General features: G+C 45.2%; 1 protein-coding gene across 14 annotated transcripts in view; it reads right to left on the bottom strand.

Annotated features, from left to right (window-relative positions):
- LOC144608138 (rap1 GTPase-activating protein 1-like) overlaps positions 1-15,075 on the bottom strand; it is a 396,852-nt gene that overhangs the window by 141,059 nt on the left and 240,718 nt on the right. For 12 of the 14 annotated variants that reach the window (XM_078425536.1, XM_078425541.1, XM_078425532.1 and 9 more), the window contains one exon: positions 241-334. The exons of 1 other annotated variant lie outside the window; for it this stretch is intronic. Coding sequence is in view for 1 of the 13 variants with exons in the window: in XM_078425530.1 (XP_078281656.1) it covers positions 241-334 (94 nt within the window). In the remaining 12 variants the exon portion in view is untranslated. Of the gene's footprint in view, positions 1-240; positions 335-3,467; positions 3,719-15,075 lie in introns of those variants that run through there. One more of the 14 variants, XM_078425539.1, reaches the window with a different exon arrangement.

The raw sequence follows: 15,075 nt of genomic DNA on the forward strand, positions 1-15,075 counted from the left end.
CAGGGGGTATGGGGAGAAGGCAGGAACGGGGTACTGATTGAGAATGGTCAGCCATGATCACATTGAATGGCAGTGCTGGCTCGAAGAGCCGAATGCTCTCCTCCTGCACCTATTGTCTATTGTCAACCGCACCTTGAAGTTGTCACACGAGTCTGTCAAACCTCGGACCCTCACCACGTGCCCGTGTGCTGTTGAATGGGACGATGCAGTGAATCAATCACAATGCTCAGGACTTCCTACCTTGAGGTTGGGCCGTGTTGAGTACAGTGGCTGTGGCTCTAGGCTCGGCGGCTCTAACGAATTGGAGATGTTGTGCTCCCCGCCGTCATGCTTCCTGCGTGAATAAAGCGAGTCATTAGATTGGCGCGTCTCGGTTTTGCCCTCCATTTTGCAACCATCTCCGTTCCATCCTCTGATCTTTTTCCACAAGGTTTACGTCCAGAGTTCCATTACAAACGTACGGATTGGGAGCAAGTGGAGGCCCCTCAAGCCTATCCCACCATTTAACAGGATTAAGACTGATCAGAACGTGCCTGCCACGAGCTTCAGGAAGCCGGTATACAGATCTCCCTGCACCTCAGAGCCCCACACTCTCATCATTTGGATCGTTTGGCTCTGTTATTTTTCCTGTAAAAAAGGGCAATTTTTTGCAGTTCTTTGCCCTCTCGTGTAACCTACGCCCATCCTTTTGTAATTTCTGTACAACCTCTTCACTGCTGCCCCGTCTACCATTGTAACATTAGCAACTTTATTGTCTTCATCCAAGATCTTTATACAAATTATAAATTGTCGATCCCCTGCACTAACCACTCATTATATTGAGTCAGGGAGTTCATTGGACATGGATTTATTCACAAAATGCTGGAGTAACTCAGCAGGTCAGGCAGCATCTCGGGAGAGAAGGAATGTGTGACGTTTCGGGTCGAGACCCTTCTTCAGACGAAGGGTCTGAAGAAGGGTCTCGACCCGAAACATCACACATTCCTTCTCTCCCGAGATGCTGCCCGACCTGCTGAGTTACTCCAGCATTTTGTGAATAAATTGATTTGTACCAGCATCTGCAGTTATTTTCTTATACTCATTGGACATGGAAACAGGCCCTTCGGTCCAACTTGTCCAACTTGTCCAGACCGACCAATATGCTCCATCCAAGCTAGTCCCATATCACTCTAAACCTTTCTTACACATAAACCTGCCCGAAAGTCTGTTAAAAGGTGCCTTTGTACCTGCCTCAACAACTTTCTCTCTGTTCCATATACCCACCATCCTCTGTGTGAAAAGGTTGCTCCTCAAGTTCCTATTAAATCTCTCATGTCTCACCTTAAAACTATGCCCTTTAATTCTTGATTCCAACACTCTGGGGAAAGAGACCATGCATTCACCCTATCGTTTATCCTCATGACTTTATACACAACTACAATATCACCTGTGCTCCAAGGAATAAAGTCCTACCCTGACCAGCCTCTCTCTATAGCTCAGGCCCTCAAGTCCTGGCAACATCCTCATGAATCTTCTGTGCACTCTTTCCAGCTTAATAGCATTTTCCCTATGGCAGAGAGACCAAAACATAACATAACACTCCAGGTTTGGCCTCACCAACATAGAGCAGAGAACATAGAACGGTACAGCACAGAAACAGGCCCTTCGGCCAACAAAATCTTTGCTGAACATGATGCCAAGACCAACTTATAACAGCCTGCACGTAATCCATATTCCCCCATCCCCTGAGCTATCACATCAACCATTAAGCCAAACCCTTGTGTTTACCCTCTGCTTCCTGTTAACTGGCCAATCCTCCATCCACACCATAATGGGGCTCATCCCAACTTGTCAATGCCGATCAAGATGCCCCATCTACACTAGTCCTACCTGCCTGCATTTGGCACTTGTCCCTTGAAACCTTTCCTGTCCAAATGAAATTGGTCACAAATGATTGGGCACAAAATCAATACAGAAGAGGAGGGTATATTGATGGAGGGAAAAAAAATGTTGATAAATGTCGCTTAATTATAATTGAAATGCATACTTCAGTCTGTAGATAAAGCACTGGTTGAACCAATTTCAAACAATTTTGGACTAGAGGGCACAAGACTCAGAGATGTTTTGGGGATGAATTCAGCAACTTCAGTGTTGCTGGTGTATAGGTCCTTGCTGAACTAAGATGGCACTCCAGATGAACAATTAACTTCCTTTCTTTCCAGTAGCACCAAGATCCTTCGACCAACCTTTCTAAAGTCATAGAACAGTGCAGCACAGAAACAGGCCCTTCAGCCCACCCCTTCCGTGCTGGCATTCTGTGCTAGTCCAATTTGCCTGCTTATGGCCCAGGTCCCTCTAAACCCTTCCTATCCATGTACCTGTTTGAATGTCTGTTCTAAAGTCTGCTCTAAATTTTACATGCGGCAGGAATGAAAGTAGGGACCTATTGTCTGCATGCATCTAATATCCCTCCTGGTGCTTGTAAAATTAGATCGGCAGTTAGTGGGATCTTGGTGCTACTGGAGAGAAAAGGAACTAATTAGGGATCTTAGCTTTTTTTACATTGTGGACAGTATCCTCATATTTTAAAGGAAGTAATTTTATCTAAACTGTAACACAATTCCCTCTGATTTTACCCTCCATACTGTTCTTACCGACTTTAGTCAGAGGGTGGTAAATCTGTGAAACTCTTTGTCACTGAAGGCTGTGGAGGCAAAATCTATCAAGATGGATAGATTCTTCATTAGTACGGGTGTCGGAGGTTATGGGGAGAAGGCAGGAGAATGGGGTGAGGAGGGAGAGATAGATCAGCCATGATTGAATGGTGTAGACTTGATGGGTCGAATGGCCTAATTCTACTATCACTTATGATGATCAACAGAACGGAAGACCCTGCCTGCTCTCTGGATTTTGACATAATCTTCAAGCAGAGCTTGACTGATGGGCAACAGGATGACCGCTGTGTGTCTGTGTTAAACCACAGTTACTTCAAACACAAGCACATATGTCTAGACCTTTAATTTGCTCGCAAAACTTCTTTATCATTTAAGATCACCACACAATCCCTCATTGAGCATCTTACAAAACACTGAAAATATTGCAACAACGTGGTTAAAATTATGAAGAATTTCTTTCCCTATTTTAAGAATGCATTCGTTTTTAAAAAACTTGCCTGGTCCTGATCGCCTTCAATTTGTTCATATCCCAGGATTAATTTAGCAAAGCCACGGATGAATATAAAACAGCCGATGAAAAGACTGCATCTTTTGTGACCATCAACCGACCGATAGAGCAGTTGGAGTTCTTGACACAGTACAGAAAAATAAATTTTGCCGCAGTGCAAAAAATATCTTTCAAATAATTTAACTACAATTCTAATCCTGAACATTTTCAGCCTCATTTGAGCGCCTGGGTGGGATTTCAGGACCATTTACAGATATGATAGTACAGAACAATATGTTAACATCAAAATATGGAAAAGTATTCACCTGTACACCGAGATCTTTAAGCCAAAGCCATGCTGCAGGTGAGAAACACATACATCAACTCCAACCACTCGGTCATCGCAGGTAAGGAAATAAAACAAGTGTCCGGTAACGCAGGGCAGACAATCTCAATGCAAGGATTGAAATCAGCTTTCAGAGCCAGCAGTGGGCTGTGTGCCCTCAGTCCTGCTTCTGCTAAGTGAAGGCGGTAGACTCACACACTGCACATTTATTGCCTTTCCCAGAAAAGGCAATTGAGCAGCAAAGCATATACCATTTGAGTGTTTGCTTTGCATTTATGATGTGTGCCTTAATTAAGCTGCCCTCTCCAGAAAGCACGTTGCCATGCCGACGGCATTTTTTAGGGGATTCAGCATCAGACCCAGGGATTCGGTGGTGAGGGGGGTAAAAGAGTTTGTGAGGATTAGTGGGGGGGGGGGGGGGGGGTGAAGAGAAGGTGGCAAAAGGGAGGGGCCAGCGAAGATGGGGAAGAGGCAAGAGGAATGGGAGATATGGAATGGTGGGGGAGGAGTTGAAGATGAGGCACATCAGAAAAGGGGCCTTAGTGAAGGGGAGTGTGGGAAGAGGGAGGGGAAGAGAAGATGAGAGGGAAGGGAAGGGCAGGAAGGAGAAGAGGGGAAGAGACAAGAGAGGACGAAGCAATGGAAAGGTGTGGGAGGAGTGGAAGATGGTCGGAGAGGGAAAGTGGGAAATGGGAGGCAGTGGAGTATGGAAAGGGGGAGGAAGAGGGATAGAGAGGATGAGAGGGAAGGGAAGGCAAGAAGGAGAAGAAAGAGGGGAAAGAGGGAATGGGAGCAGGGTGGGGGGGAAGGAGGGGAGGATGCATGCAGATGGATCAAAGAGTTACTGACAGATTGTGGCTCGTTGTATTTCCTCTGTTCTGTTCTGGACTATAAGGTAACAGCAGTCATAGCCCCACCACGCTCAGACAAAGCCAGCAGAAGCAAGTGCTAATCCTTAATAGCATCAGGTTTCATTAATATTATATCAGTATTTCTCTGGAGCAGTGGCCTGGATTTTCACTCGCACTAAAAGTGTTTCCCTGTCGGCAGCAAGTCTCGAGCGACTGAAGGGAGATGGAGCTGCTTGCAAAACATGAAAGGTGCTTAGAAATGCAGCCATTTCTTGTGAGCGCCCAGGGTGGGACTGAATAAGCCACTGTCCCTCACTATGCACCCAGGTGTGGAGAGCAACGGTGGGGAGGGGTGGGGGTTGGGAGGAAGAATCAGAACATGAAAGAAAAAAAAACCTCAGGCACATTCACAAATAAATGAGATATTTTCCAAACTAATTTTCTAAATCTCAATGCACATCTTTGCAGCATTTACAAAATGAACCGTAGATCAGGTCAGGATGCTCAAAGCAAGTAAACGTGAAGGACATTTCTTTTGTTGTTGTGATTAGTCAGCGTAAAAGACTGACGGCAATTTGCTGTTTCTATTTATGGCGTCTAATTTTCGCCCTTTCCGGTCAATCGTTATCAAAAGCAGATGTAATTATAAAATACAATAAACAATACTGGGTACAGGAAGAATTAGCGCTGAAAGAAAAAGCAACAGAGCAAGAATGAATGAAAGGGCCAAGAGCCTTGGTTGATGTGGATTAAAACCAAGATCACGTAGGTTCTCTAAACTCAGAAAAAAAACTCAGCACCTGCAGTTCCATATTTCTACATTGAGCTCAGAAACAAGGTTCAAGCTCAAGAATCTTAGATCTTTCGCTTCAGCCCTCCACAGTGATATAAAGTGTAAATTCACAGAGCAAATGTGCCAACTTGCTCCTGCCTTGAAGGCAAAGCATTGGAAGACCCACCATGGAAACTGCAGAAGCACTGGAGTGCAGTATGAAGATGTTTAAGGCATCTGCCACATCTGGGTTCCTGCCTGCAGGTAATGATGCAATGGATCTCACCTGGCCAGCAGCAGCCTCCATTTCTTGCACATTACATTTTCAGCTCAGCTTTACCACATGAACACAGAGTTTGTGGAGCGAGACGTTTCACAGGTGACCCCAGTCCTTAATGGCAAGAATGAACTTGTATTTATGTACATTAGAAAATGTTGAAAATGCTCAGCAGGTTATACAGCCTAACCTGCTAAAAACAAAGTCGCCAATGTGGGAATGCGGGGAAGAATAGATAGTACGCTGAGCAAAAAACGAGTGCTGGAGGAACTCAACGGGTCTGACAGCCAAATCATCCATCACCTGGGCACCTTCGGGATGTGGGAGAAAACCAGAGCATCTGGGGGGGGGGGGGGGGGGGTGGGGAAGTTGCACATTTACATGGAGAACATGCAAACTCCACGCACAGACAGCACCCGATCTGCGATTGAAGTCACTTAACTGGAGCTGCGAGGCAGTAGATTCATTCAATGTGCTGCCCAGAAACAAAGACGAAAGCAGACTAAATCACAGACTAGAAGAGGAGGAATATTCATCACTCGCCCGAGTGTCTGATGACGGATGGAGAAATAGTAAAGCCAACACATTTAGCTTCATCAATAGCTGCAGTCTATCCTCTAGATGGTACCTGCTATAGCCAGGGTGATGAATGTGTTCCATTAAGCGGCACAGTGGTGCAGTGGTAGTGTTGCTGCCTTACAGTGCCAGAGAGTCAGGATCGATCCTGACTAAGGGCGCTGTCTGTACAGAGTTTGTACGTTCTCCCTTTGACCGCATGGGTTTCCTCCCACATTCCAAAGACGTGCAGGTTTGTAGGTTAATTGGTGAATTGTAAATTGTCCCTCGTGTGTAGGATAGTGCTAGTGTATAAAGTGATTGCTGGTCGGCATGGACTCAGTGGGCTGAAGGGCCTATTTCCACGCTCTATCTCAAATGTTTAAACCGAGAGGGGTAAAAAATGTGTATTGGATATGCGCCTTATTATAGTTAATTATGGTGTTTACAGAGTACTATGCTTACGTGTCTGTTGTGCTGTTGCAAGTAAGAACTTCATCGTTCTGTTTCAGGACATATGACAATTAAACAATCTTGACTTCATAAGTTGGGGCATTGAGTATAAGAATCTGGAAGTCATGAAGCAGCTCTATAAGACTTTGCTTAGGCTGCATTTTGACCATTGTGTGCAATTCCGGTTGACCCATGGATGTGGAAAAGAGGCAGAAGAGGTTTATTGGATGCTGCCTGGATTTGGGGGCATTAGCTGCAGGGCGAGGTTTGGACAAACTTGGATTGTTTTCACTGATGTACTGGAGGTTGAAAGGAGACCCGATAGAAAGTATTGAAAATTATACGAGGCACAGAGAGTCAGAGCCTTTTGGCCCAGGGTGAAAATGTCAAACACTAGAAGACAAAGGTACATGTGAGAGGGGCAAAGTTCAAAGATGCGTGGGGCAAGATTTTGTTTGGATGCCTGAAACTTGCTGTCAGGGGTGGTGGTGCAGGTAGACCCAAAAGTGGCAATTAGGCACCTTTTCAATAGGCAGATAGATAGCAGGGAATGGAGATCATGTGCAGATAGATTAAATTAGTTTATCTTGGCTTCATGTTGGACACAGTCATTGTGGGTTGAAGGGCCTGTTCCTGTGCTGTGCTGTTCTATGTTTTAGGTACAACCTGGTGATTGTATCCACCCAGAACTAAATCCACCACATACAAAATCATCATATTTCCATTAGAATACGGAATATTAGTCACTTCTGTACCTCTTGCCTGATGAGAGAGGAAAACAGGGAATAACCAGGGTGAGACTCATCCTTGATTATAGACAATGGACAATAGGTGCAGGAGGAGGCCATTCGGCCCTTTGAGCCAGCACCGCCATTTAATGTGATCATGGCTGATCATTCTCAGTCAGTACCCCGTTCCTGCCTTCTCCCCATACCCCCTGACTCCACTATCCTTAAGAGCTCTATCTAGCTCTCTCTTGAATGCATTCAGACAATTGGCCTCCACTGCCTTCTGAGGCAGAGAATTCCACAGATTCACAACTCTCTGACTGAAAAAGTTTTTCCTCATCTCAGTTCTAAATGGCCTACCCCTTATTCTTAAACTGTGGCCCCTTGTTCTGGAGTCCCCCAACATTGGGAACATGTTTCCTGCCTCTAACGTGTCCAACCCCTTAATAATCTTATACGTTTATGCTGCTGGCCTTGCCGAGGCAGCGTGAGGTGTAAATGGAGTAGGGAGGTTGGTTTGCGTGATGGTCTGGGCTGCTTTCGCAAGTCTCTGCAATTTCTTGTGGTCTTGGTCATGTGTCGGAAGGAACTGCAGATGCTGGTTCAAACCGGAGATAGACACAAAACACTGGAGTAACTCAGCAGGACAGGCAGCATCTCTGGAGAGAAGGATCGGGTCAAACCGTGCCGTGATGCATCCGGGCATGCTGTGATCCGAGTATTGTGCTCACGTGTCATTTTGGTGTAGATTTGAGAAACAACCTTCATGGCTACCCCAAGTCAAGCACATTAAGGCCACATTATCTCAACAACTCTAGCACACTCACACTGTGCCACAGCAGTAGGACTTTGTACCTTGACTAAATCCATGCTGAGATCGATATCTTGCTTCACACAAGCCTGACCAGCTAACTGCCGAGTTGTACAACTACACAATGGGGACATGTAATGAGAGTCCAGGGTACAGTTCTGGAGAGGATGAGCAAAAACAGCCGACCTTCCTCTCGCTAGATGATTAGTTATTCTCGAGTTACTGAGGGAAACACAGCGGATGGGGAAGCTGCTGCCTCACAGCTCTATACACCTGGGTTCAATCCCATTCTACAGTGCTGCTTGTTGTGTGGAGTTTGCTCGTCCTCGCCGTGACTGCGTAGATTTTCTCCAGGTGCACTGGTTTCCTCTCACTTTCCAAAGGAGTGTGGGCTGCTTGGTTAATTGGGCGATGCAAGTTCCCCTAAAAGTACGTAAAGCACGGCTAGTGAGAAACACAAAATACTGCGGATGCTGGAATCTGGAGCCCAAAGCAAACTGCAGGAGGAACTCAGTGGGTCAGGCAGCATCCATAGAGAGAAAGGGTTAGTCAATGTTTCTAGTGATGACTTTGCCTCAGAACTGAGAGTGTAGGGGGGGTAGTCAGTATAAGGAGGGGAGGGGGGCTGAGGTAGGTGTGATAGGTATGTAACCAGGTGAGGAGGGGGGTGGTAGGCAAATGGAGATAAGTGGGGAGAGGGGAGGCAGTGGAAAGAGTCAGAAGCTGATGTGGAGATGCCACACGCTGCAAATGCTGGAGTCAGTGGTTGAGACCCTTCCTGACTTTTGTACTCTACGCCCCTATGAAGCAGGCCTCGGCTACAAGGTTGTTGTGTCTGAGGAAGCATGGACACCGAGGGTGACTTCATGTGAAGTAAGGGAGAAGTGGAACCAGATGAGGGAGGGGTAATGGGAAGAGTGGGACAGGGGATTGGAGGCCCAATGGGTTAGGTGTGTGGGTCGTGGACAGATGGAGCGAGGTTGGAGAGAGGAGAGAAACTGGGTAACAGAGAAGATGAATGTTGGTTTGAGAAGAAGAGAGGTGGTTGAGAGAACTTGGATGGATCAAAAGGGAAGAGAAAGTGGAGAACAGTTGGAGTGCGGTTACCTGAAATTGGAAATACTGCCGGTTTTACAGAATGCGAGGAGTTCTGAATTCTACTGCTTGCTTCGTTGATGGTCAGGGTAACAATGAGAGGGGTTCTGTTTTCCTCATCGTTTTAGGTGTCACAACTAGTAAAGTTCACATCAACAAGACATTTGTACAAAGGACATTTGGTAGGAAGCGTAGAGGGATATGGGCAAAATGCAGGCAAATGTGACTAACTTGCTTGGCATGGAGAGTGTGTGTGGAAGGGTCTGTTTCCATGCTGTAAAGTTCTATGACTCTATGATAGTTCACCAATCTAGTGAAAAGACTCTCAAGGGTTTCAGGAGCAAGCAACAATTATCAAAATACAAAGTGCGGGAGTAACTCAACAGGTCAGGCAGCATCTGTGGAGGGAATTAATGGACAATTTTTTTGGTTCGGGACCATTCTTCAGACTCCTGACCCACTGAGTTTCTCAAGCACTTGGGTGTTTTGGATTCCAGCATCTGCAGTTCCTTGTTTAGTTTAGTTGAAAGATACAGCATGGAAACAGATTCTTTGGCCCACCAAGTCCACGCCAACCATCGATCACCCGTACACACCAGCACCATTTTCTCCCACTTTCTCACCCACCTCCTACAGACGAGGGGCAATTTCACAGAGGATAATTAATCTACAAACCTTCACATCTTTTGGATGCGGGGAAAAAAAATGAGATCACCTGGACTAAACCTACATGATCACAGGAAGAACGTGCAAACTCCATCTAGATAGCACCTGAGTCAGGATTGAACTCGGGTATCTAGCAATGTGAGACAGCAGCTGTGCCAGCTGTGCCACCCTTAAATATCCATTACACAGTTCGCCAGTCTAATTGGTTTGCTAGGTGCGGTCTCAACTGTAATTATATTTTCATTACTGTCTGCTACACAACCTTTCTGATCCACATTAGCCTGACTCTTGCCTTTTATAATGATTATCTTACTAGATGATTGGAAGTAATGATGTTTGACTAAAGATATATCTTTATCTTGTTGATAGAACATAGAAGTACAGCACAGTAACAGGCTCTTTAGCCACAATGGTTATGCCCAACATGATGCCAAGATAAACTTAACAACACTGCCTGCACCTGGTCCACATCCCTCCATTTTCTGCATATCTACGCCTATCTGAAAGCATGTCAAACGCCACTATTGCATTCGATTCCACCACCATCCCTGGCAGCGCGTTCTAGATTCCCTATGTTAAAAAAAAAGCCTGTCCCGCACATCACGCTTAAACTTTGCCCCTCTCACCTTAAAACTATGCCCTCTAGTCTTTGACAATTCCACTCTGGGAAAAATAGACTGTCTACCCTAGCTAAGCCGTTCAGATTTTTATATACTTCTATCGGGTCTCCCCTCAACCTCCCCAATTCCAGAGAAAACAATCCAGATTTGTTCAACCTCTCTTTGTACCAACACCGTGTAATCTGAGCAGCATTCTGATAAACCTCCCCTGCATCCTTCCTGTTTTGGGGTAAACTAGAACTGCACACAAGGCTCCCAATGTGGACTAACCAAAGTTGTATAAAACTCTGTCTTGACTTCCTGACTCTTCTACTCAACGCATCGACCAACAAAGAAAAGCATATACCACTTGCCTTCTTGACCACTCTATCTACTTATGTTGCCACTTTCAGGGAGATATGGATTTGGATCCCAAAATATCTCTGTACATCATTGGATAATAAAGATCTTGGCATTAATTGAATATATTCCCCTCATATTCGACCTCCCAAAGTGCAACACCTCACATTTGCTTGGATTAAACCCCAGCTGCCATTTCTCTGCCTATACATCTTCAAGTACTAATCAAATTTAAAAAAAATACTCCATCTGCACAATAACAAGCTACTGGGGCAGGAGAATAATATTAAATTGATTTTGCACTTTATATTCAAAATGGTTATACGCTATGATTTGTTATAGAAACAGTCGTCACCAGTTTTGAACACAAGTTGTCTATGATATTCCACTCCAATAAATTACAATAATTGAATTTTCCACTGATTTGGTCTTAAGATGATTCGGTTGTGTATCGCAAAATATACTTGTGAAAGGAGACTCTCTGTCCCTTCTGAATCCTGTCGGGATGTATCGCAGCATGGTGTGCAACCAGCTCTGCCCAAGATCGCAGGAAACCGCAGCAGAGAGCTGTGGATGTAGCCCAGTCCATCACACAGACTAGACTCCCCTTTCATCAACTCCATCTGCACTTCACGCTGCCACGGGAAAGCAGCCAACAAAATCAAGGATCGTTTTTCACCCCAGTCGTTCTCTCTTTCCCCGCTCCCGTCCGGCAGAAGACAATAGACAATAGGTGCAGGAGGAGGCCATTCGGCCCTTCGAGCCAGCACCGCCATTCAATGTGATCATGGCTGATCATTCTCAATCAGTACCCCGTTCCTGCCTTCTCCCTATACCCCCTGACTCCGCTATCCTTAAGAGCTCTATCTAGTTCTCTCTTGAATGCATTCAGAGAATTGGCCTCCACTGCCTTCTGAGGCAGAGAATTCCACAGATTCACAACTCTCAGACTGAAAAAGTTTTTCCTCATCTCAGTTCTAAATGGCCTACCCCTTATTCTTAAACTGTGGCCCCTTGTTCTGGACTCCCCCAACATTGGGAACATGTTTCCTGCCACTAACATGTCCAACCCCTTAATAATCTTATACGTTTCGATAAGATCTCCTCTCATCCTTCTAAATTCCAGTGTATACAAGCCTAGTCGCTCCAGTCTTTCAACATATGATAGTCCCGCCATTCTGGGAATTAACCTAGTAAACCTACGCTGCACGCCCTCAATAGCAAGAATATCCTTCCTCAAATTTGGAGACCAAAACTGCACACAGTACTCCAGGTGCGGTCTCACTAGGGCCCTGTACAACTGCACACAGTACTCCAGGTGCGGTCTCACTAGGGCCCTGTACAACTGCAGGGCCAGTACAAACGTTTGAAAGACACAGTACAAACATTTGAAAGCTCATACCACCAGATTCTGGAACTGCTTCTTCCCTACTATAAACAAACTACGGTTTAGACATCTCATGAGCTCATAGTACAGTCCCGATTGCAAACGTTGGAATTTTCCCTCTGTAGCCATATTGCTAGAACACTGTACCACTATGTTCTGCACTCTGGCATATTTTCGTTCCACTTCCTGTTGTATGGATTGATTAGACTCATGTATAAGAAAATAACTGCAGATGCTGGTACAAATCGAAGGTAAATCAGTCTGAAGAAGGGTCTCGACCTGAAACGTCACCCATTCCTTCTCGCCTGACCTGCTGAGTTACTCCAGCATTTTGTGAATAAATACCTTAGACTCGTATATAATATGATTTTACTTGACTCAATAGCGCACTAACAGATTTTCACAGTATCTCGATATATATGACAAAATGAAACTATACAAATACATTCCTGGGGGTTTTTTTTGGAAGGGGAGGATGCTCAGACTGGCAAGTGTGTAAATGTCCATTGGACCAGGCCACAGTCAGGGACATTTTTGGCTGAATTCACAGGGCCATGATATGCATTGCTTTTTCAATCAGACAATGAGAATCCCAGAGCAACCAGGAACTACAACACTAACAGGACAACAGAATCAAAGGCACCCTCCTTGTGCAAGGACCAAGGGAAGAGGGAGAAACTGAAGTCCAAGTTCACTGACCCAACACAAATCCTAGCAGGGTCTAACTTTCAACCTTGGAGCTGTGTGACCAGTGGCTCTGCTGATGAATCTCAGATTGTGTGTAAGGTCTAACGACTAAAGATAGACACAAAAAGCTGGAGTAACTCAGCGGGCCAGGCAGCATCTCTGAAAGAGAAGGAATGGGTGACGTTTCGGGACGAGACCCTTCTTCAGACCGTTACCTTGCACAAGTGCTAATGTGGAACTCAAACATATTGGAGCATCTGTTTTCAATAGTCTGAGATGCTCAGTTACACACAAATATATCTATTGTGCTACATGCATAGTGGGCTATCTTGAAGTTTCCCCAGGCTTCCTGGACAGTATTTGGGCCTAATCCCTATCACTAAAACAGGTTTACTGGCCATTGTTTCACTGCTCTTTGAAGGAGATTACTTTACTCCTGCATTTTCTACATTATAACTGACCGTACAAGAGACTACTTCTTTGGCAGTGAAGCGCATGGAATGACAATGGATGGGAAAGTAACTGCAGAAATATAAGCCTCTCACCGTTTCTTTTTGGAGAACACCACTAATCCCTGACCATGTAAAGCAGTGAAATGGATGTCTCTGTCATTAGAAGTGAAAGCATCAATATTAATCTTTATACAATCACGGCCTGGGAAGTTTAATCTCCCAGGAGGTAATTATGAGGCCAATTACTCTCCATCGCTACAGTGACATTTATAACAGCGCAGGTATTATGGGAGGGCAGCTTTAGACGATTAAAAGAGCCAGTGATTTCAACTGTCAAATATCAAAGAACTTCAGTTCAAAACTTTGAAGAAAATATTAGAAACATAGAAAATAGGTGCAGGAGGAGGCCATTTGGCCCTTCGAGCCAGCACCGCCATTCATTGTGATCATGGCTGATCATCCACAATCAGTAAACCTGGGCCCATCCGCTCCACGTATCTCTTGATTCCACTAGCCCCCAGAGCACTATCTAACTCTCTCTTAAATTCGTCCAGTGATTTGGCCTCCACTGCCCTCTGTGGCAGAGAATTCCACAACTTCACAACTGTCTGGGTGAAAAAGTTCCTTCTTGCCTCAGTAATGGCCTCCCCTTTAGTCTAAGACTGTGGCCCCTGGTTCTGGACTCCTCCAAATTTAGCAATAACTTAATCTGTTTCTTGCCAACTAGTGAAGGGGTTCTGAATGGATAAACCTCTGGGCTCTGATATCATTATGTGTTGTCTGAAGAAGGGTCTCGACCCGAAACGTCACCCATTCCTTCTCTCTCTCGAGATGCTGCCTGACCTGCTGAGTTACTCCAGCATTTTGTCAATAAATACCTTCGATTTGTACCAGCATCTGCAGTTATCTTCTTATATTATTTAACTGCAGTTGGGAGTATATTGCTGATGATTCCATTTCAGCTGCTGAAAGAAATTGCAGCTTTACTTTATTGAAGACACCACGCTGTAGTGTTCAGGGATCACCGGGTAACGTTTGGAGCCAGTTGAATCCATCGGAACAGGGATATACACAGAACACACACCAGCAATCATGTCTGATTTTAAAATCATCATCAAATATGATAGAACATGGTGCCAGCAGTGTTGGTGGAGGCAGACATGTTAATGCCGTTGAAGAGACTTTCAGATAGGCAGATTAATGTGCAGGATATAGAGTGATATTGATCATGTATCAAGGGGTATTTTTAAGGCAGAGATAGATAGATTCTTGATCAGTACGGGTGTCAAGGCGTTATGGGGAGAAGATGGGAGAATGGGGTTAGGAGGGAGAGATAAATCAGCCATGATTGAATCGCGGAGTAGACTTGATGGGCTGAATGGCCTAATTCTGCTCCTATCACTTAGGACCTTATGCACCGGCAGATGTGGTTGGTTAATTTGGCGTTATGTTCGGCACAAACATTGTGGGCCTGAGGACCTGTTCCTGTGCTGTACTGTGTAGGAAGGAACTGCAGATGTTGGCTTAGACCGAAGATAGACACAAAATGGACAGGAAAGGTTTGGAGGGATTTGGACCAAACATGGGCAGGTGGGACTAGTGTAGCTGGGACATGTTGATGGGTGTGGGCAAGTTGGCCTGTTTCCATATTGTATCACTCTTATAACTCAAAAATGCTGGAGTAACTCAGCAGGGACAGGCAGCATAGTAACTCAGTGGGACAGGCAGCATAGTAACTCAGTGGGACAGGCAGCATAGTAACTCAGCGGGACAGGCAGCAGAAAGGCACCTGTACTGTTCTAAGTTCTAAAATACAGGTTAAGCCTACCAAAGCAAGAGCATTCAGAAAACTAGTGGGTTAGGGTCAGATTCGTACAGCATGGATGCAGGCCCTT

Source organism: Rhinoraja longicauda, chromosome 30 (genome assembly GCF_053455715.1).
Source record: "Rhinoraja longicauda isolate Sanriku21f chromosome 30, sRhiLon1.1, whole genome shotgun sequence".
Lineage (NCBI taxonomy): Eukaryota > Metazoa > Chordata > Chondrichthyes > Rajiformes > Arhynchobatidae > Rhinoraja > Rhinoraja longicauda.